Source organism: Barbus barbus (genome assembly GCF_936440315.1).
Source record: "Barbus barbus genome assembly, chromosome: 38".
Lineage (NCBI taxonomy): Eukaryota > Metazoa > Chordata > Actinopteri > Cypriniformes > Cyprinidae > Barbus > Barbus barbus.
The window spans coordinates 5,491,117-5,513,560 of NC_136716.1; the positions used below are offsets into that span (position 1 = coordinate 5,491,117).

Sequence of the window (22,444 nt, forward strand, 5' to 3'; positions counted from 1 at the left end):
TATTACCAAATTTATACCAAAATTGAAAAAAATAATATTAATAATGATACCAGTTTTCCTATAGTATCAATAATATCAATGTCAGACAGCTAGTCACTCTCATCCACATTTATGCACATGCTAAGTGAAAACCACTTGTGGTAATGCATTTCTTGATGAAAACACAATCTTGGCAAGGTATTAAGTCTGTTTGTCTTGAGTGAATGTTAAAAAGTAAGTACTAAACAAAAAATCGAATTGTTGTAAATGCAACCTAATAAACCAGCTATTGTCTATGACAATTATTAATATTAATTTATAAATCATATATTAATCAGCTACTCACTGTTTGTGGATATATATATTAGTGAGTAGTTTTAAGTCCTCTAATATCAAGTATGCAAAAAAAATCATAATTTAGATCTAACTTACAAAACAAAAAAAAAGATGTAGTTTTCAATTTTTATTGATTTTAAATGATTCTCAGTCACAGTAACTCCAACAGTACTAAATCAGTATTACATCATGAATTGAAGACTGCCAATAATTTAAATAAATAATAATAATAATAATTTTAACATAATATTTTTAATTAAATAAAAATTGCTTTATTTTACATGTCATTTCTATAGATTTTTTTATTTATTTAATTTTTACTTGTCTTGACTCTTGAATAATTACAAGATAATTTAAAGCAGTTAAGATATTTAATTTAAAACTTAATTGAGAAATCCTGGAAAGCTGCATGCCGTAGTAATTTAGCAGTAGTTTAGTTCAAATCGACGGACAAAAAGAGTCTAGGGCTGCGTTTACACTGCAAGTCTTAATGCACAGATCCGATCTTTTGACCATAACCGTTTTTTTGGCCCGTCTGTTTACATTCACTTTAGACACGACTGGTATCCGATATCTGGCTTTACATTAATTCCCACCCAAAAGGATTGTCTGCAGTGATCGCTTATGCACATGGTAGACCATCGAGTTTTAAATGGCCGTGCTATTAAAATTATTTATATAATTCACGTCGAATGGCCATTATTATTTGCCAGCATGGACAATGGCTGTCATGGATGTTTTGCAGCACAAAATCTGACTGAACGGATAAAGACTGGAAAATAACGGTAATTGTAATTTGTTAAGACTATTTTATCTACAGCTGAGGTAGCATTATTTAGTGAAATAAAGATGATATTTATTGAAATGAATTCGAATGAATTAACGAGAGAGAAAGAGAGAGAGAGAGAGCGCGAACGAACGCATGCATGTGCGAGGGACCGAGTGATTGTGAAGCATTGCGAACAAGCGTCGGTTTAATTACAAAAACTGCCAAGTTATCACCTCATTGCTGAGAAATATAATGTAGCTTTTAGCTGTTTTATTTTCAAAATTCACAGGGCAGGGGTTGAAAACCAGCTCCTGAATGTGCAATTTCTTGGCTATATAAAGTTTCCATTTCAATAAAATGTGGCCGCATGCAGCACGCCGGCATTCAAACGCCATTAAAAATCTTTATGAGCAAACGTGTCGCCCTCGCATTGGGAGTTCTGTGGAGAATCGGATATGTGTGTTTAGACGTAGGTCGGATATCCAGATATCGGATATGTATCTGATTTACAACCATATTTGGAAACGGCTCAGATCGGATATGAAAAAATCATTTTCAGAGAGATTTTTGTGTTTACACGCGTACATCAAATTCTGATCTGTGTCAGATGTGGGCAAAAGATCAGATTTTTTTCTGCCAGTGTAAACGCAGCCTTTAGCCAAAAAATGGCAGATAACAAACGGCCAAATTATTCACTTGCAAGACGACAAAAATGTTGCTATGGTTAAAAATGCGGGAGTGACTGCTGTTCTGTACACATGGAACGATAATTTACGGGACTCACTCCCGCATTTAAATGCGGTTGTCACTCCTCAAACTTGCAGTGTGTATGTGGCCATAGTGTGGGGCTCGTTCTGCACATCCAGCACACTGAACTAATGCTTAGTCAGTTAGCATTAGCTTGATTGGAAAGGCCATGCACTGATACAGACACAGCACTTTACTAGTATGAAGAGGCTTCTAATTTTGTTAGATGCCCTGGAGCTTCAGTGTCTTGAAGGCTGTTGTGTAAGATTGAAATTAATCTTGTGTGTGTGTCTATATACTTCAACCTATGCTACTGCTAATATAAATGAACATGCTTCACACTGACAGTGATTTGAGGTAACACGAGTGACTACTGGTGATATAACAAGTTTAGTAGACCAGTAGTGTATGGTTTCCAGTTTAACACTTTGTAAAACTTCAAGGCAGAAGGAAGTGTTGACAATCACCTTACAGTAGCAATTATGTTCCAGTGTTAGGGCAACATCTTAACAATGCTCTTGAGTGTACTTGCAAGAAATGCTCTGTTGGCATTTACTTCATTTTAGTGCTAAACAAAACCTACATTTCTGCCAGAGAGAGCAGAGATAACAGCATCTCACAGAGACCAGTGCAGTCTGACAGACATGTCTAGTCCTCACATTCAGGCACACACTCACACATATGTGCAGCTAAAGAGAGCTGTGCCAGTCTCTGTTAGTGTTCCCAAGAGAGTTTCTTCAAAATGGCACTTGGTTGTAAGGTCTGATTTTTCCAGAAGATAGGAGAAGGGAAGGCCATGCTGAGACTAAGTGATCAGATTAACAATTTTCTCCTGGCATCTAATATATTTTCACTGAAGGAGTAACCCAAATCATAACTAGAGAGCAGAATGGTATAGAGACAAATTCATACTGTCATTCATAACCACCCAGAACATCCTATCAAACACCTATAAAGAAGTCATAACATTGTAGCAGATGCTTACACATGAAACCATCTAATAAAGAACACCCTACCAACCATCAATAAGACAGAAGACTCTAGTAACTGCTTGGGGTGGGAGAAAACATTGATTCTCTGATGCATAGGATTCTCTCTTCAATGATTCTGAATCGATTCTGATATGCACAGGATATGCGCTGTGAAACATGTGTGCATTGCTTGCCAGTGTGTGCTTCTGCCCGCAGTTATTTCAGTGTTTTACTTAGATATGCTTTTATTTATACTGTTTGGAATGCAGTACGTATTAGATATGCAATAATAAACCAGCAATAATGCTGAGGAAAAAAGAAAAACCCACAACTATGATTGTCTGTAAACTTTCAGATACTTAAAGCACTCTTAGATACTGAAAGTACTTATTGTTTATGACTTGTAATTGTCTTTTTCCCTCTTTATTACTTTATATTTGCTTGTATGTTTTGAAGCTATATTTAGCTGGTTAAATTCTTAACAATTTATTTGATTTATTATTTGTAATTATTTTAAAAAGTAGCCAGCATACAGGTGCATCTCAAAAAATTTGAATATCGTGAAAAAGTCTTTTTTTTTTTATTGTAACTTATTTCAAAAAATGAAACTTTCATATTTTCTAGATTCATTACATGTAAAGTAAAACATTCCAAAAGTTTTTTTTTGTTTGTTTTAATCTTGATGATTAGAGCTTACAGCTCATGAAAGTCAAAAATCCAGTCTCTCGAAATATTAGAATATTTCCTAAGATCAATCAAAAAAAGGATTTGCCAAACAGAAAAGTTCAAGTAATTTAAAGTATGTTTATTTATGCACTCAATACTTGGTTGGGGCTCCTTTAGCACAAACATTCCAGCATCAGTGAGGTGTGACATGGAAGCGATCAGCCTGTGGCTCTGCTGAGGCACTATTAAACCTTCAGCCCGTCTGTATTGTTGGATAAACTGTTTCTCATCTTTCTCTTGAAAATAAAGTCAGGCATGTTGGCTGGCCAATCAAGCACAGTAATAGGATGGTCAGCAAACCACTTGGAAGTGGTTTTGGCAGTGTGGACAGGTGCTAAAGTCCTGCTGGAAAAGGAAATCAGCATCTCCATAAAGCTTGTCAGCACATGGAAGCATAAAATGTTCCAAAATCTCTTGGTAGACGGGTGCATTGACTTTGGACTTGATAAAACACAATGAACCAACACCAGCAGATGTCACGACACCCCAAATTATCACTGACTTCGGAAACTTCACACTATACTTCAAGCAACTTGGATTCTGTGCCTCTTCAGTCTTCCTCCAGACTCCAGACCTTGATTTCCAAATGAAATGCAAAATTTACTTTTATCTGAAAAGAGGACTTTGGACCACTGAGCAACAGTCCAGTTCTTTTTCTTCTTTAGCCCAGGTAATATGCTTCTGACATTGTTTCTGTTTCAGAAGTGGCTTGGTAGCTCTTTTCCTGAAGACATCTGAGCGTTGTGACTCTTGATGCACTGACTCCAGCTTCATTCCACTCCTTGTGAAGCTCTCTCAAGTGTTTGAATCGGCTTTGCTAAGTGAAGTGAGTGAAGTGAAGTGACATACTGCCAAGTATGGTGACCCATACTCGGAATTTGTGCTCTGCATTTAACCCATCCAAAGTGCACACACACACAGCAGTGAACACACACACACAGCAGTGAACACACACCCGGAGCAGTGGGCAGCCATTTATGCTGCGGCACCCGGGGAGCAGTTGGGGGTTCGGTGCCTTGCTCAAGGGCACCTCAGTCGTGGTATTGAGGGTGGAGAGAGCTCTAGGAACCACCTAGAAATGCCCTAGCAACCACCTAGAGCACTCCTGCAACTGCCTAGCATCTGCTTAGCAACACCTTAGCAACAACAGACCAACCACCCAGAACGCTCCACCAATCACTTATCAATGAGCCAAAAATTATCCAGTAAACAGCCTAGCAATGCACTGGCAACCATTTAAGAACACCAAAGCAACACCTTAGCTGCCACCTGGTAATGCTCTAGCAACCATCTGGAATGTTCTACCAACTGCTTAGCAACACCCTGGCAACCACAAAGCAACCACCCAAAGATCACCAACTGACAAGCTTTTCATCTAGTTATAATCTCATGGGTTAAATACTGTAAAATTATTTGTTTTACATATGAGACACAATTCAGACATTAACATATTTTTTCACCTCGCACAAATTGAAATGATTTCTGTCTTGGTAATAAATAACCAAATAACCATCAGTCACTATACTTTAAGATGAGTCTTGCACCATCTAAGTAGTTGAGTAACATCCGTGGAACGCAATCATTTGGCAGTGAGGTCTGCTGTTATAGCAGAAATTTGTTATGAAATTTGGACCTGCTGATTTAACTCAGTGATCAGGCCAGAGAAACACCGCAGCTTCATTCTGTTCCCATGATTTTTGGCCAAATTCAGCATTAGGAACACTGTTGGCCTCAGCAGAACTCAATATGTTTTGACAAAATGAGCAATCTGACTATAACTCATGCAATAACTGTATTGCTCCAGGTATTTAATAACTTTGATACTCTCAAACGTAAAGTTGTGGCTTAAAGAGATGATATTATCACTTTAATTTTACTGCAACGTTCCCTTAGTGAGAAAAATAATAATTTTATAGAATAAGAATAATTTTATGAAGCTACGAGAATACTCTTTGAATAGAAAACAAAAATGACAACTTTATTCAACGATTTCTTCTCTAGGACAGTCTGTTTCCATTATCGAGAGTACCATGACGCAGCGTTGAATAAAGTTGAGATATCATTATTGAGATATCACCACTGATGTCACATGGACTAATTTAACAGTGTCCTACGGAACTATGTTTCTGTGCCTTGACCTTGGTACCCTTGCTGTCTATAGAGAGTCAGAAGGCTCTTGGATTTATTTATTTATTTATTTTTTAATATCTCCATTTGTGTTCCAAAGATGAACAAAGGTCTTACGGGTTTGGAACAACATGAGGGTGAGTAATTAATGACAGATTTTTCATTTTTGGGTGAACTACCCCTTTAAGGTCTCAGGTGGTTTTCCACAGGTCTTCTGTTACCTTTGCTATGAAAACTGCGTCTCCATAAGCATGGGAAACCCAGATCGCATTAAAACTCTCAAGTATTTCTCCAGATGCTCACTGATCTCTCAACTGTGAGGAAAGTATCAGGTTCCTCGGATATCAGAGAGCCTGGGAAACTGAATGCTTGAGGCCAAGTTCCGTTGTGCATGCCGCTGGACATTCCAACTAGGATTACAGGATCAAAATCTGGAAAGCCACAGTTTGTTGGGGATGCTTTACAGTTACCCTAACACAAGAGTGTAAAATACTGGCTGGACGGTGCAGAAATGCTGGAAATGTGGGACCAGCAGCCAAGGCACAACTTTTTCTCCCATTGTCTTTACCTGCCATTCTGCTTGTAACATAATTCCTCAGAAAGCCATGACTCCAGACAAAGACGCCTATGATATACTCCACAGTGAGAGGCTGGTAGTACTTCCCCCAACAAGACACTGCATATTCTGCTTTGTGGCTGAACCCTCCATTGTTGCAGGGGCTGAAAGACGGCCCTGAATGACGGGTATTGATCATCTCTACAGAATAATGTCTGAAAATGCATTAGATGATTAACTTCTGCATCGTATTTATGTCATATGCCATTGATTAACATCAAGACATCCTTTGTCTGTATCAGGTAGAACAAAATACAAATGATCGGTAAGTCATTTTCCAGTGCAATATCCTGTCTAAAGACATGAAGAACTCAACTCCAAGAATGACCATCATCATTGTCCTGGTCATCTACTAAGTTTCATTTGCAAGAAATGCAGAATCTTTGGCATCTTCAGTGTTGAATTAGTTGATGTATTACTCCCAGATGGTTTGATTTACCAATAAATTTTGAGTACATTTTTTGACCAGCAAGGTCTCAAGATTTTCTCACACACATTTGGAGAGGATTTGATGAACTCTATAGGGAAAGGTATGCTTTTAACAAAATTCAAAATGGTGGAACTATTTGGCACTATTGTTGACCACAATTATGTTCCAAACTTGCCAGGTAAGTTCAAAGTATTGTTTCAATGACACATATCAATTTCCTTTTCTATGCAATAGCACTGGCAAAATCTGGAGGACATGGCATAACCCAAAAATGTATGAAGTTATGTAGCATAGATGTTGTGCTTAGATGATGCCTAGATGATGTGTACTAGTTAACCTAATTGGACACTGTAGATTTAGGATTTGGACGTTAATTTTATTTTCTTGATTTAGCCCTATAGCAATTGTTGGACAAGTTTCTCCTTGTAAACAAGTTATATTTCTGATTCAAATACCAATATGTAGCCTGATTAGTGCCTGAAAATGCAGAATCACTGAATAATTTCCAAGCAATGATGACTGAATACATATTTACTGACACTGTACATTCAGCTTGTTTTTAGTCTGAAAGTCAGATGTGACAGGAACCGCATTACAAGTTCAAAAAAAGAATTACCTCTTGTTCCAAAGTCAATCTTATTTTAAAAGTCTTTTCAAAGAGTCTTTACAGCTGCTACCCTTTTCAGAGATGTATGACTTCCGACAGATGCAAAGCTTCACTATCATTTTATGCTAATATTACATATGCAAGCTGGAAATCCAACTAAAAGCATGACATGTGGTCAAATGTGTAGTTCTACAGTCAATGGTGAATAGAGAAGACAGATAAGGTAGATATGAGCTACAGAGGATCTGCCATTAGAATCCATTTTCCAAAGTGTTGAAATATGATTCATCATCTGTAGGATGAACTATAAGGAAGAGATGCACGGCATTTGAGAACATGAAGATAAAGAGACTCATTCTTTGTGTCTGCTGGCAAAACGGTGCATTTTCCATTAGGCTATGTCTCGAGATCAAGTATGAAGTTCTTTGAGACTGCTCAACAAGAAAGTAGGTTATGCTGTGTTCTCAAGACAATTAAGACACTGATCAATCTTGTTGTTCCAACTAAATTTGGGTTGTGAGAGTCTTTGACAGGCATCTGTGACTGTGTAGTATGTATGGCATTTGTGGAAGCCCAACGCTTCCTGTGCTTTCCATATCACCGGATGGCTGGGACTTGCCAGGGCTCACTTCCTGAATGGTTCTCCAATTAGAATGCAAGATCCAGATTAGTTTTCAGCTACACTGTAAATGTCAACCTTGCACAAGGTCGTGTTGAGGTTAAGAGTCATTTAACCCCAAGGGTTTCTTTCAGTTCTGTTTACAGTAGCCCAATAGCACAATCTTGACATAATGATCATTTCAAAGCAATGACAATCTATATAAAAATAGTGACCATGACTTTAGTTACAAACAGCATGCTGAAAACAGGGTCTCAAATCAAATGACTTTGACAATGAAGAACCTCTCCTGTTTGGTTCTTCTAAGGTCCTGACTTATTTTTTTCTTTACAGAATTTCATTTTTTTTTAAGAATAATGTATCCATTGACAAGGCTATTGGTGGATTTTGGAATAAATAAGGTAAATATTTGGGCCAGGCACTGTTGGCTTGTTGGTCTATGATTCTTGCTTTGGGTGTGAAAGTTCCTGGGTATAAATCCTGCCGTCAGCTTGTTCTGCTGTTCTGGAGAGTGTTGATTTGACATATGCTTCCATAACCGTGAAAGTGTAACACGAGTTGAGGTCAAGGATTTATCATGTTCCAGAGGCACTTTACAGAATGTTGCATGCACTAGGGTAGAGCGTCATTCAGAACTGAATTGGAGAATGCCTTTATACAGATATAGATAGATAGATAGATAGATAGATAGATAGATAGATAGATAGATAGATAGATAGATAGATAGATAGATAGATAGATAGATAGATAGATAGATAGATAGATAGATAGATAGATAGATAGATAGATAGATAGATAGATAGATAGAATAGGAGAGCAAAGATAGAAAACTAGATTTATGGTTATGGATTAGTTAAGTGCCTGTGAAGAGGTGTATTCAGCCATATTTTGAAAGTTATGATGGTCTCAGCAAATTGAGCATGTTCACCACAGAAGGTTGCAGGGCTACTGTCAACAACAAATGCAGGTACCAAAAGGAGATATATTGGCTCCAAAACCATTGAGCTCCCTATGTAGGCAGGATATTAAGGCATCAAAGGCACACTCCTGATGCGAAGACTAATTTGCTGCCTTCTTCTGGCCAAATTCTAAGGCAGTATCGCCAAGGCTAAGTGCTAAAGCCAAACTCTACTGAAATCAATTGTGAGTGGAGTCTCCAGTGAAGTACATATGAGATGCACTGTTTCTATAATACACTAGCTACATTTACATGCACCCAAATAATCGGTTTATAATTGGATTGATGTCTCAATAGAACTGAAAGCCTTCATGTAAACATCCGACTGAGCTGTAGCCAAATAAAAATTTCATCCGATTAGAAAATGTGGTGCAGACCTGAATTAATCCAATCAAAAGGGGAAAAAATGGTTGCAATGTAAATGCCTGAATCCGACCATTTTCTTAATCAGATTTAAAAAATACCTTGCGCACATTTTCATTATGTGTACGTTTACATATGTTTTATGTAATTCCAATGTGCATATGTTTATTTATGTCTCAGGTCTTACGAACTGGTCAGTGGAGGGGACTGCCCATTTACTAAATACTTGCAAAAGAAAAAAAAAAACCTCTTGACATATGTCATAAACAGCAAAATACTGTACGCATAGACATACTTATAGAAATTAATGTACTTATACTGTAGTTTGAACTACACGTAAACAAAGATGTAAATCAGATTGCAAAATTTCTGTTCATATAAAATGGGACTAGATTCATTCAAACTGATTAAAATGCATGTAAACATACCTCTAGATTTCATTAGTGCCACTTTTTTCAGGCATTGGTTCCGGAAGTATTGTTTCCTTTCATATTTATTATAGAGATTTATAAAAAGTCTTGGTTAAAGATTTCGAAGCCATGAACCAAACCAACCTACTAGGTGACTTTTTGTTTTAAGCCAAAAAGTTAAAGCGTGATTCTTAAAAAAAAAAAAACCTGATTCTTAAAAAATAAAAACAAATCGGTTGAAATAATGTCAACTAATAGCTCCAACAAAAGCTTAATTTTGCTGCTGCCTGCACATTAAAAATTGATCACTTAGGGTTCATTTCTGTTAGGATGCTGCCTTAGAAGACAGCTGTCTACATAGGCAGTAGACAGCAAGTCAGCTCACTAGAGCCATTATTTAAACAAGTAGTTAAAATTACAGTAAGGCAACAAGTACAGCACAGCAACAGCAGTGATTCTGCCACAAACAATGGAAATGCAAAGGAAATGCTAAATATAAAATACAGACACTCCTTGTGTGATAAGCAGGGATTCCCAGCTCAGTCATCTAAACGGCAGCTTCCTCCGTTCCTCAGCAGGCCTTCGGTTGCCATGGTGACACCCATTACACACACCTGCCAATGATTCATGTTCCCTAGTGCCCAGACAGCTCTCTCTCTCTCTCTCGAAACGCATGCTTATTCACAGCCACTGACCCAAAAAGTCCCCCCATGGTTTACTGTTGGGGTCTCCTTGACCTGGGAGAAGTGAAAAGGTAATGACACGTGAAAGTCTCAATCCATCGGCCACTAAAGAAAGCATCTTTCAACTCTCGTGGATAACGTGAGCTAGCAACCCATCTAACACACTCTCTTAGCCTGTCTCCGGCTCTCTCTGTTCCTCTGATTATGATCTGGATCAGTACCGCACAGCCATTTTCTCTCCACCAACATGTGGGGAGGCGCGACCAGCCATGTTGACTGTCTGAAATTGAAATTAAAATTATATCGCTCTCTCTGAATTACAGTTACTGATAGCCAGAGAAAGATAGTGACAAAGGCTTTGTTCACATTGCACATCCAATTTTTCAAATCCACACTGGCATGATGCAAGTGATGAAATCTGATTTGACAGCGTTGTCTATATATGTTACATTCAAATTGGTGAACATAAACTGATAAAGCAAAGCTGCTAACGATATAATATGTGAACAGATGTGATTTTATTTTTTCCTGATCAGGTTCAGCTCGTTACCCAGAAGACTATCCATCCAAAGCTGCTGTATTTGTATTCTAGCAACGCATTTATCAAGACAAAACATCTCAAACTGTTGTTTTCTCATCTTTTGTTTCTCCAAACCGGTGGTAAAGAATAATAGTCACTGACAGGGACGAGTCTAACCAGAAAATGAGCTATGACAAACCTGCACGCGGTCTGATTTCCTGCTCTATTGAGCTCTAACAATACAACCAACGCACAAAGACAAACCCCTGCGATGGTTCATGTCCTCTGTGTCGCCCTGAACACCAATTAATCTTTAAATGGACCCATTCAACCCCCATATGCTCTGGGGATTCTGGGTAACCAGATTATTATTATTTTTGTTAAGTAAGTGTTAATTTGTGAGTGTTAACTGTAATTTTATTGTAATTTTGGTGTCAAGTTTTAAAGTACAATAAAATGGAAATAATGTTATTAAATGTCATTTTTACACAGTGAAAGTCAAAGGGGTTCAAAAGAAATGGACCCCATTGTCATTTATTTTGTATGGATAAAATAAATGATATATAATAAATACAAGAGTAAATGAAGACAAAAATGTTCCACTATTCCATTAAATATTTAGCTATATCACTTATACCATGTTTATACTATAGTTGAAAGTGTATATTCATGTAGCTTTCATTTGCTTTACATTAGTTAAATGTAAGATTGATGAATGAAGTAAAACAAAAATACAAAGCAGGATGAATCCCAAACAAGTCAAGCAGAGGAAGAACTCATTATTAAAGGGAGTTTATTTTAGTTTAGAAGCCTGAAGTGAAACTAAAGTGCAGTTATCTTTCATTTGTGAAAAATAAAATTAAAATGAAAAATACTAGATTATTAACAAATAATGAGTTGCCACATTGTTATTTAAATCTTTAAAAATATAAAAATATTTGTTTTCAGTTTAATTTCCAAGGAACTTCCTATATTGAATATTGTGGTAATATAATATAAAATTTTAATTTAAAAAAATAAGATTTTACTCATATTTCCCACTACCAATGAGCATTCTAACATATTGTAACAAACAAGGTCAAATATATATATTTGTAAACATAAATATATACATTTTCTTTACATTCCCAGTGTGCATAGCAACAGGTTGGGGTAGCATAAAGAGACCAAGAGAGACAACGCTGTCAGTGCGATTGCCAAACGTGCACACACGCGCACATATTTCACTTCTGATTACAATGACTGTCTTTGAATTTATTAAATCCTCCCTTTGAATCACTACGTGAAAGCTGCACCTGTTAAACGGGACGAAAGGGAATTCCTCAAATTCTCCGAAACATTTAAAGCAAACACTTGTAAAGCCAGCAGAGCTGACCCGTAGCTAGTACCACCCAGCGCTGACTCAGATAAAGCTCCTGCCAATGCATCTGAATGGCTGCAATTAAGCAGATTATACTGCTCGTGTAGAGAATAGACGGAGTGGGTGGAGGGAAAGAGAAAGAGAAAGAGAGAGAGAGACAGACAGAGAAAACATCTGTCCTGAGTAAGTATACAAAAGAAAAGAAATCTAGTCTTCATATCTTAGTCATAATAAAAGAACAGTCTTTGAAAAATATAAAAATATATAAATATAAATACAATTTTAAAAAGGTTGTGTAAAATGTAAATGATCATCTTAAAATGATTGTTTAATATGGCAGAATCAACATGACATCAGGTTATACAAACAAAAAAAGTAATTTTAAAAGGTCAGATCAGCTCTTGTAAGAAACAAGGACGTTTTTCACTTTTTATGGAGCAATGGTTGTGCATATACAGATAATTTGATGAAATATGCAAGACTTTTAATTTCTTTCTTTATTTTTTGTTGATTTTCAATAATCAAAACCAACTCCTGTAAAAAAAAACTCCAAACCCAAACAAAGAGAAGATCCTGTTCCAGAATCAGTGTCTAGGTTGGTCTCCCCCTGAAAGTGCACTGTCAAACACCTTCAAAACAAAACCATGCCACCCTGAACACACCCCTTCAGACGCTCTCGAACAAAAGAGAAGCTTCCTCCAGATCCCCGTCTAGTGCTTTTCAACATCAACAACAACCATTAACCCTTCCAAATGCCATAAAAGGAGGATTTAAACAAGCCCTGAGCATTAAACTGAAAAGATCTGTATGTTTAAGCAGCTTTCTTGTTACCTTTTTGCCCTTCTTCTTGCGTAGCAGTTGCTTGCCGGTCCCTTTTTCCTTGGCGTCTTCGCTCATCTTATACAAAAGATCCTTTCATTTAATCCAACATTGAGAGAGCAGTGATGATGAGAACTACAGAAAAGTCCATGAGAAGCGAGTCGCTCTAATACCTGCTGCCCTCTTGTTTTCGATTGTCAACAACGCACTCAAAGAATTCGGTCCACAACAATTGAGCGCTTTGGGTGGTTTGGCTGGTACCAGCTCCTACACACGCCACGGGTCACTGTGAGGGAGACGGGGGAGGAGAAATCACTGAAGCTTTTATTGGAGTGGGTTGAGAGATCCGTGGGCTGGTTCTTCTGACCCAGCTGCCCACCTCTCCCTGACCAACACAGTTGGGTCTACTGATTCAATGGTGCTCCTCGCACAGACTAAATGGTGCTGATGGAGACCCGCACTCTTCCCTAGCAGCCAAACATCGAGAGGGAGGGAGAGAGAGAGAGAGAGAGAAAGGGGAGTGAAGAAAGAGGGCGGTCTAGAAGGAGTGCAAAGATGAAGCAATTGCCATGGAGAAACCCCCCTTTAAAAATAAGAGGGGTGAACTGAACACAGGCTGGAAGAAATGGTTAATTAATGGTTGATTAACGCCTGCTGATAGAAATTGCACACCCGCTGGCTCTGAGCATGGCCATTAGTGAAATGCCAGTATAAGAAGAGTTCAGAGACGAAACCTACCGGGGTCGGGTGACTGGTCAGTAGATGATCTCTTTTATTTCACGCAGCTTCTCGCCGAAATGTAACAAAAGAGTGCAACTGTGACCATCCACTTTTTCACCGGCCTTGGGAACGCAAGTAATTTCCCCATTCGTTTTCTCCATAAAGTTTTTTTAATTCTCAATAAAGAGCTGTAATGATATGATGTAATCCATGCTGTAAGCCATGATGTAATCAGAAATAGAACTACTATATAAGACAGGGATGCAGTGATATTTGAACTCTGGCTGATAATTATTTAGACGTTTTGAGTGATAACTGACATAAACGGTCGATTATACAATTCTGAATAAACTAATTATTTTTGTTTTTGGAATTTTACAGTAAATGCTACAAAATTTAGGCATCAAAATAATGTATGATATGAAACGTATATTTTGAAACAAAAAAGAATTTAAAAAATGTTAATAAGTTTAATTAAATATGAATACAAATTAATAATAAAAAATCTATAGATTTAAATCCTAGGCATTACAACATTATAACCAAAAGTATGAAAAAATAAATGTTAATTCTGAGACATACATTTTCTTCTACAGGCAGTTATATTAAATTATTAGTAGCATTAAAGACTGACTAGATGGCAGCATAGGTCAAATGTAAATTGTAAAAAATAATCATAAATGAGCAACCCTGAATAAATATCCAATATCAATTGGATCAATTAAACCACTAATATCGACCAATAATGTTATTTTAGTACCACTGAGGTACTGTTAGATTTTTTTTTTTTTTTTTTTTACATGTTTATTTTTGTCTATACAGTTTTTATTTATTTATTTTCTTTTTTTGACTTGAGTTAATATATCAAGTTACCTCTGGATATTAAAGGTATTTCGAATATGGTTAGTTTTAGTTTAAAAGCTAAAAGTTAAAAACTTAAGTAGGTTGTTTTGTTGATGAATTTGTATTACGTACGTGGGTATTTGTGACTGTAAATTTTTGTAAATCTGGAATTTTATTGTCATTTTTGTATTTATAATGCTATGCCAGTGTACCTGTTACCGGGAGTGGAGTTTGTGCTTTACATCAAGGATCGCAATGGAAACAAGTTTTATTTTAAACTTTATTGTGTTATCCTTGACGAATTGAGTGTATTCACTACTGTTTTTGTCAAATAAAAAGAAAGAAAGAAAGAAAGAAAGTAAATGAAAATGAGAAATGCAGCCTTGTGGACTAGCTGAAATACAATAAATATATATTTTGTATTTTATTTTATTTCAGTTAAAGCTGCAGTACGTAACATTTAAAAAAAATTAAAAAAAAGATCCGAAATCAATATTTGAGAAAGTACATAACCAGCCAGTGTTCAAAACTATCCCCTTTAGCCCAATTCACAACGGTTAGCTTATAATACTGTTTTCTAATTTGAGTGGTACGGGTAGGTTTTCGCGGGAAATTCGAGCATGGCACTGCGTCCGGCTAGAAGGCTATCGCATGTGAGGATCCTGCAGATCAGCCTTTTCTCACAGCAGCTAGAATAATTAAATGTATCATTTTGACGTCGGATTGTAATCCAGAACGAATTATGTGTTTATGAAACATGTGAATGAAGTTAAATTATATTTCAGTTTTAAATGTGCTTCTGATTACAGATAGCCAAAGTGAGATTACACGAGATTTGTATTTTAAAGAAAACCAGTTCGAAGGGAGCATAGTTTGCTTTTTGGGTTAAAAGAATTTCTTAATATCAAGTTCGAATGGTATGACAATTAGATATTAGAAATCTACACGTTAATACACACTATACTCATAGTCACGCAATGCTGATGTTGTTAACATTAATAATTTGAGAATAAAGTAAAACAATAATAATAATTTGGACGGATTGATGTGATATGAGCTAACCTATCGTTAGATTTATTCACCATTGGTAGCGCGATTTATTGTAATGCTTTTTTCCTCAGTTGGGCAGAACAAACGTGGCAGACTTGTTACTTACTTGTTCAGATGACAATATACGGTGAAAATTCTTATTTGGGTCATAGATTCCAAGACGTAGGCTAGAATCTGTGATCTGTGCCACACATACTCCTCAAAACATTAGCTTCCTCAGCGCTGGAGCCGTGCCGACTCACAACCCCACGCACGGAAGATAATTCCGCAAGTAACTGCAATTCCAGGTTTTCAAACGTAGATGGCGACAACGAGGCAAAACTTACGGACTGCAGCTTTAAAGTTGATTTCAAGTAACAAATGTTTTTTACGGTTTTTATTTTAGTTAACCATAATAACCCTAGCGATAACCAATATATTGTGCATCCTTAATATAAAACTGACTGACAGCAATGTTTTTTTCTTTGATTGTCACATTTTACTTTCTACAATAATAATATTGGAAATTTAGCAAATATAGATTATGTAAAAAACAAAAAAATGTTGAAATCACACTGACTTGTGGCTACTACAGATGCACTGATTATTGCTCTGTAACCTCTGAGTCTAAGGTAAAATTTCTCTATAGAAAAATAACAGGGATTTTCACTTTCGGACCCCAACTGTTGTGCTTTATTACACCAGCAGTGATTCAGTGAATGAAGGAAAGCAATTGGTTGGAGAGTCTGTGCAACGCCTCTGGCCAAAGAACAATAAACTGGAGAACTTACTCATCCTCCAGAGAGGAACCAGCATAGAAGCTGCTAAAGCATCATGAGATCCGATTTTCCAGTTGCACAGCATGTGATAAGAAGTTAAAAAGATGGAGATGTAGAGAAAGTACATTGTGGGTTGTTTACATGGCTCAACATTATGCTTCAACATCACTTACATTATCAAAATGCTGGTGAGTTAAAAAAACAACAAACAAAAAACAGTCACAGTCATTTGAACAATGCCGTACAATTACCTACTCATCACTGTGTCTCCTCAGAGTGCAGTGCCATTTACTATTCACCAACACCACAAATGTGCTCTGAACCAATAACAATGGATTCATTCTCTGGGAGCGAGATTGTAACAGAGCGCTACAGCATGTGTCTGCTCTTTCTGGTTTGTGGTCCCCATTTCTATTAATATTAACTGAGAGCTGAGTGGTTATGTAGCTGTATGTCCATTATGATTTAAAATGAAAACAGGTATATCAAACAGAAGCCTCTCTAGTCTGTCCTCTGTTGGCCAATGAGTGTCATGGCATGAACAATACCACCCTGTTTTTTTATACAGAGATCAGAAATATCCTTCTGTTAGTATCAAATGTGTGTGCCTTATATTTGGCATCACGATATTCAATTTAAAAACACACTTCTGTCATTTATTGCTAGATATGTACATATTCCATCATATAAAAGTACAATTCATGCATTCAATGAATTCATGAAGGATTAATTAATAATCAAAAATGGAAGCAAATAAGCAGCCGCCAAACCTACGGAGTCTCACTAACATGCAGCTGTAGTAGTTGCAGTGCAGTTTCTGACCCTTAATTCAATTTGGCAGCAGAAGCACAGCTTCACACCAAACACAAGGTGACAAAACCCAGACTTACTGAACCCTGATAACATCCTTTTATACTGTTTCAACAGGACATGAGCTTCCATAACATGAATCTTATAATAAAATGATTGGTTATTAGAGATAAACCATTACATGCTAAAAGGAATGTTCAAGGTTCAAAATAGGTTACGCTCTACTGACAGTGTGTGACATGCCAACAGTTAATACTAACAATCATTTCAGTTCATCAGTGCAGAGAATGACACTAGTATAAACTCTAAAATACACAGTTTTAAAATAAACAATATATCAGTTACTTATAATTATTAATATTAGAGTTTTTTACTTTATTGATATGTTGGATATTCAATTGTGCATGCTCATGTTTTCTGTTTTAATATTTAGATAACCTTTGCCTTCTGATGCTCAAAAATAATAATTTAACACAATGTTAAACAATCTTAAATAACTCTCAAGATGAATATACATTCATTATACATCCAGTTCATTTCAATGTTGTGATGCCTAAATTCACATTTAAAATGACTGATTTTAATTTATGAAAAATGCCAAAGAATTTTAATATTGGTCATCTATCGGTTATCTGTCATGACAATAATCTTGTTGGTATTGGTATCAGCAAGAACTTCAACATCTGTGCATCCATATGTATCTACATGGTAAAAATGCCTTGCCGTGTGCCCTAAAAAGGGTTTCATTTGAACCTAAAATCTTTCAGAATGAGAATCAGAATTAACGTTATTGCCAGGTATGTTTACACATACGAGGAATTTGTTTTCCTGACAGAAGCTTCCAAAAACACAGATAATAAAGAGAAGAATTAAAAATAGAAAAAGTAAATAGGGAATAACAATATACAAATTGACAATTGTATACAGGTATATTACAATAGACAGTTGGCACGGTGCATACATGAGGAGGAAACAGGAACACGCAGACAAGGATGTAAACTCAAATATATGTCTTTAAATGAAGACATCAAGACATGGCAGGACAAGGCAGACACAGACACAGACACAGACACAGACACAGACACAGACACAGACACAGACACAGACACAGACAGGAACACCGGGGAGTAACGAGTAGACCAGACGAAATCTAACAGAACAGACAGGACTAATATACAAGGAATAATCGTAGACAATTAGACAAACAGGGCTGGACAAGAATTAACTAATAATCACATTTAACAAGGACAGGAAACAAACCAAATATGGACACATGAGGCAGGAACAGATGACACACACAACAGAGGACTGAGTCTTTTAGTTTTCATTTTATAAAAAAATAAATAAAAAAAAACGTCCCAACATTTCCAGAATTCGGGTTGTATATATATAAAATGTGATTTAGAACTGTACTGTAATAGACTAAACTAGTTATTATAAAATGATGAGACTAACATTTTAATATTTTGTTGAACTAAAACTTAAGTCAAAAAGAATGATTACAGTTTTTCTCGATTGCTTAAACACATTTCTTGAAACTATACCTCGTATTCTCAAAACAGTAAACACGAATTCATAACTGCTAACTCAATTCCCCAAACTTCCTATATTCAGGTCAAAATGAAGCTATCCACTCAAAACAACTCAATCTTGCAAAAAAAAACTAACTTTTCTCTCAGACATGACACACAAACACTCAAACACACACTACAACACAGTTTTACACACTGATGAGATGAATTTAAAACAATACTACAAAAACTGGTAATAAGTGTTGCTTGTGGTACTCCCCAAATGTTTTATTCCTCAATTGAATGTACTGTAGAGTACAGTACAATACAGCAAACAAAAGTAATTATTCTGCCCCAGTATCCCGTCTTTGGTCTGGGACAGGCCAAAGAACCTCTTCAACATCACGGGCTATACTGGCCCTGGCCTGGCAGCGGGGGTAAAATCCTCTCGCATGCCTGATGTCCTTGTCATTGTTCACAAACAAGATAGGCAAAATGCTTAGTCATGTTGTCAATATAACAGTGCACTCTGTTAGTATCACCTGATGTAAACTATGGGAACATTTTGGATGACAGTTACTGTACTGAGATGCAGAAGGCTGCACTTCTTATGTATGCCATATATCCATTTCAAAAGTACAAATGTACACATTACTGTATGTGGGATATCGATTGAAAAAAACTGGATATGATTCACAGATACACTTTTAATAGTGGTCTGACCAAAAAAAATAAAAAAACACATTACAACGTCATTGTGAATAGAATAGAAAAATAAATATGTGCACAAAGGCGAAAATAAAAATTTGAAATTCCACTATCAGAATTTGTAAGTCTTGTGTTGTCATCTGTCTATATATGCTTTCCAATTGAAGGTTCATGAGATGTACCTTTGAGCTATTTCAGAGAACTGGTTTGTCATTGGTTGATCTATATTCTCTTCATTAGTGAAAGTCAAGATTCACTTGAACAATTCATGGCAAATTTATAAAAAGTCTAATAGAAATGTGTAGAAAATATGCTTGACAGTTTGACAACTAGATCAACCATGTAATGATTTATATGATATGGTTTTAAGGGGTAAGTCTATAGCACAGAGAACTATACATTTTGAGCAACATGATATTAGCAACTGATAATGTAGGAAACCAGAGAAATGTACATAATCAGTTGCATGAATGTACCAAAGCAATCCCAACTTGTTCAAAAGAATGAGAAACTTTATGATGTGCACAAGTGACTAGATGATGGGGAGGTTGAACAAGTAGTTTTGAGACTTTAATTTCTGATCTGAGAAATGCACCAAAGCCATTGAGAAAAACTGTAAGCTGACTTTGGCCCTTTTATCTATCCATCGAAGGTTCTGATTGGTGTGTGATACATTTTGACTCCTAGTGTTTCCACTTGGGTAATTGTGTGCTAATTGAGCTCAAACTGTGCAGACTTGAGTGAACAATATTGAATGCTAGTGCTTTCTAAATGACCACATGGTGTAAGCACTGAGAAATGTAGGGATTTGTGTGTAAAGTTTTGCAGTAACAGTTCGCCAAATCTGACTCATGTGTTAAAATTAGGGAATAGTGTTTATAGTTCAGCAAAATGGGTGTGCTTTTTGAAAAATGGCGTTATGGTTTTGAAATTTTAGTTCAAAAGCCTGGTTATAGTGTTTTAGCAATCGAGAAAACTGTAATAGGTTTAAAATGAATATGTATAGCAGCTCAGATCATTTGGTTTGAGAAGAATTGGATGAGAAATAGTTGAGTTTTTACTGAGAACTCTTCTGAAACTCTAGAAGAGACACATGAATTAACTGAAGAGTAAAAGCAAAAACAACTGAGATTTAAGAGCGTTCATTTATGATTTTTCTTTCAGCTACATGTTCCTCCAGGGTGTGGAGTGAGTGATCTGTGTTGAGTGTTGAGTACACACCTCTTATCTTGCCGGAAAACCTTGAACTCCATAAAATAACTAGAGCAACATATTGAGCGTGCCTAGCTCAAAGCTTTACCTCACATTTAAGGGTCTGTAAAAGAGAGGAGTGCGGCACAGTTTGCAGCTCCTCACATGTCAAATTCCACACGTTTCTATGTGGAATGTCACATCGCAGCTGCAAACGAACAAAATCCTGCACTATCCAGTAGTGAAAGTCAGGAATTTTGATCGTACTTAACAAAAAAGCACAACAAAAATCAAACGATCCAAGGCAGATTTGAGCTGAGCTCTAGAAACACTGCACTAGGCTACAAGTATTTGAAGTGTGTGTGCAGCTAAAGCTGTGGAATGAATCATCGAGTGACAAGCAAAGCCGTTAATCGCGTAATTTGTTTTGACAAGGTAACTGCATAACAACATGCCATCATACTTTGAAATAAAGCTACTGATAAGCAAAAATCCCAATCACTGTGCATGACTAAACATGTCTTTGCTCTCTGGCAATAGCAGTTCACCATCTCCCACAGTCCTCTGGGAACACAGGGGCTTTTTTCTATCACAGCTATCAGAAATCTTTGATTTGTTTAATTATACTCTCCACACCTTCTCACTACAAATATCTGTGCTGAGAATTAACTTCAATTAGAAATCTGTAAATATGCAACAGAAGTGGTAAATATTACCTGGAGTATGCAGTCTAGTCCACAGGTGGCACCAATTACATGGTGGGTTATGTAATTACACCATCACTCAAAAGTTTGGAATGATTAAGATGTTTTAATGTTTTTGAAAGAAGTCTCTTTTGTTGATGTTAGTGAATTGGGGGCACCAGGCAAATATAGGAATGGGGCCCTATACATTTGCACACATTTACCTAGATCAGCCTCAAGGATCCATTTTTGTCGTGATGCTTGCTGCTGCACAATGGTGCCCCATAGTTGAGTCCAATGTTTCTACATTTTTAATGTACATGTTATAATGTGATTCTTTCATTTACATTTACATTTAAATGTATTCATTTATCAGACACTTTTATTCTTTCATATTGTAGACCACGAAATAGCAATTGATTTACCGTTGAGATACAAGTTTTAGCAAAAAACTAAATAAATTATAAACCTCACAATTGAACCTTTAAACCATTTTTTTAACATTGCTCTGAACAGAAACTGCAGACTGGATTATTGAAAATGCACATTCATTCTCTGCCAGTAGGAGGCGCTTTTGGAACATCGGAAATATAGCGTTTTCCCAGGTAATGGCTATAAACAAAGCTGTTACAAAGGAGGTTCCTGTACCGCCTCCCTCGCACCACCAGAGGGAGCAATCGCCTGAGTATTAGTTTTTCCATGAACTCCATTTCCCATAAGGCCTCATACCTGGGACTGATTGCACTTACACCTGCACCTCATTTACACACACGCTTATAAGCTGCTCACACACATAGACTCTTCGCGAAGTCTTGATTTGCCCCGGCTGTCAGTTCTGAGTGTTCTTACCCGTACTTGATTTCTGTAGTTTTGACCCTGGACTGTTTAACGTTATTGATTGTTCTCTGCCCGCCCTGACTTGAATTTGTTATTTGGATTTGGATTCTTGCTGCCTGCCTCGACATACTGCCTGTATTCTCGGCTCTGTCTCTGCCTCGCCCCTATTGCTCAGTTTGCTGTTGATTGACCCTGCTTGTTTGACTATCCTTAATAAAGAGCTGCAAATGGATCTCACCCCGTCTGGTTCTGCGCTACAGAAGACTTCGCCGGACAGTGATCCAGCGGCCCTC

The 22,444-nt window shown here is 36.8% G+C and overlaps 1 protein-coding gene across 3 annotated transcripts in view; it reads right to left on the minus strand.

The window, feature by feature from the left end:
• The window catches only part of LOC306858033 (ankyrin-3-like), a 178,891-nt gene that overhangs the window by 126,530 nt on the left and 29,917 nt on the right, over nucleotides 1-22,444 (minus strand). The window contains exon 1 of one of the 3 annotated variants that reach the window (XM_079398385.1): nucleotides 13,053-13,476. The exons of 1 other annotated variant lie outside the window; for it this stretch is intronic. In XM_079398385.1, the coding sequence (XP_079254511.1) occupies nucleotides 13,053-13,118 (66 nt within the window). In that variant the 5' untranslated portion in view covers nucleotides 13,119-13,476. Of the gene's footprint in view, nucleotides 1-13,052; nucleotides 13,477-22,444 lie in introns of those variants that run through there. One more of the 3 variants, XM_079398381.1, reaches the window with a different exon arrangement.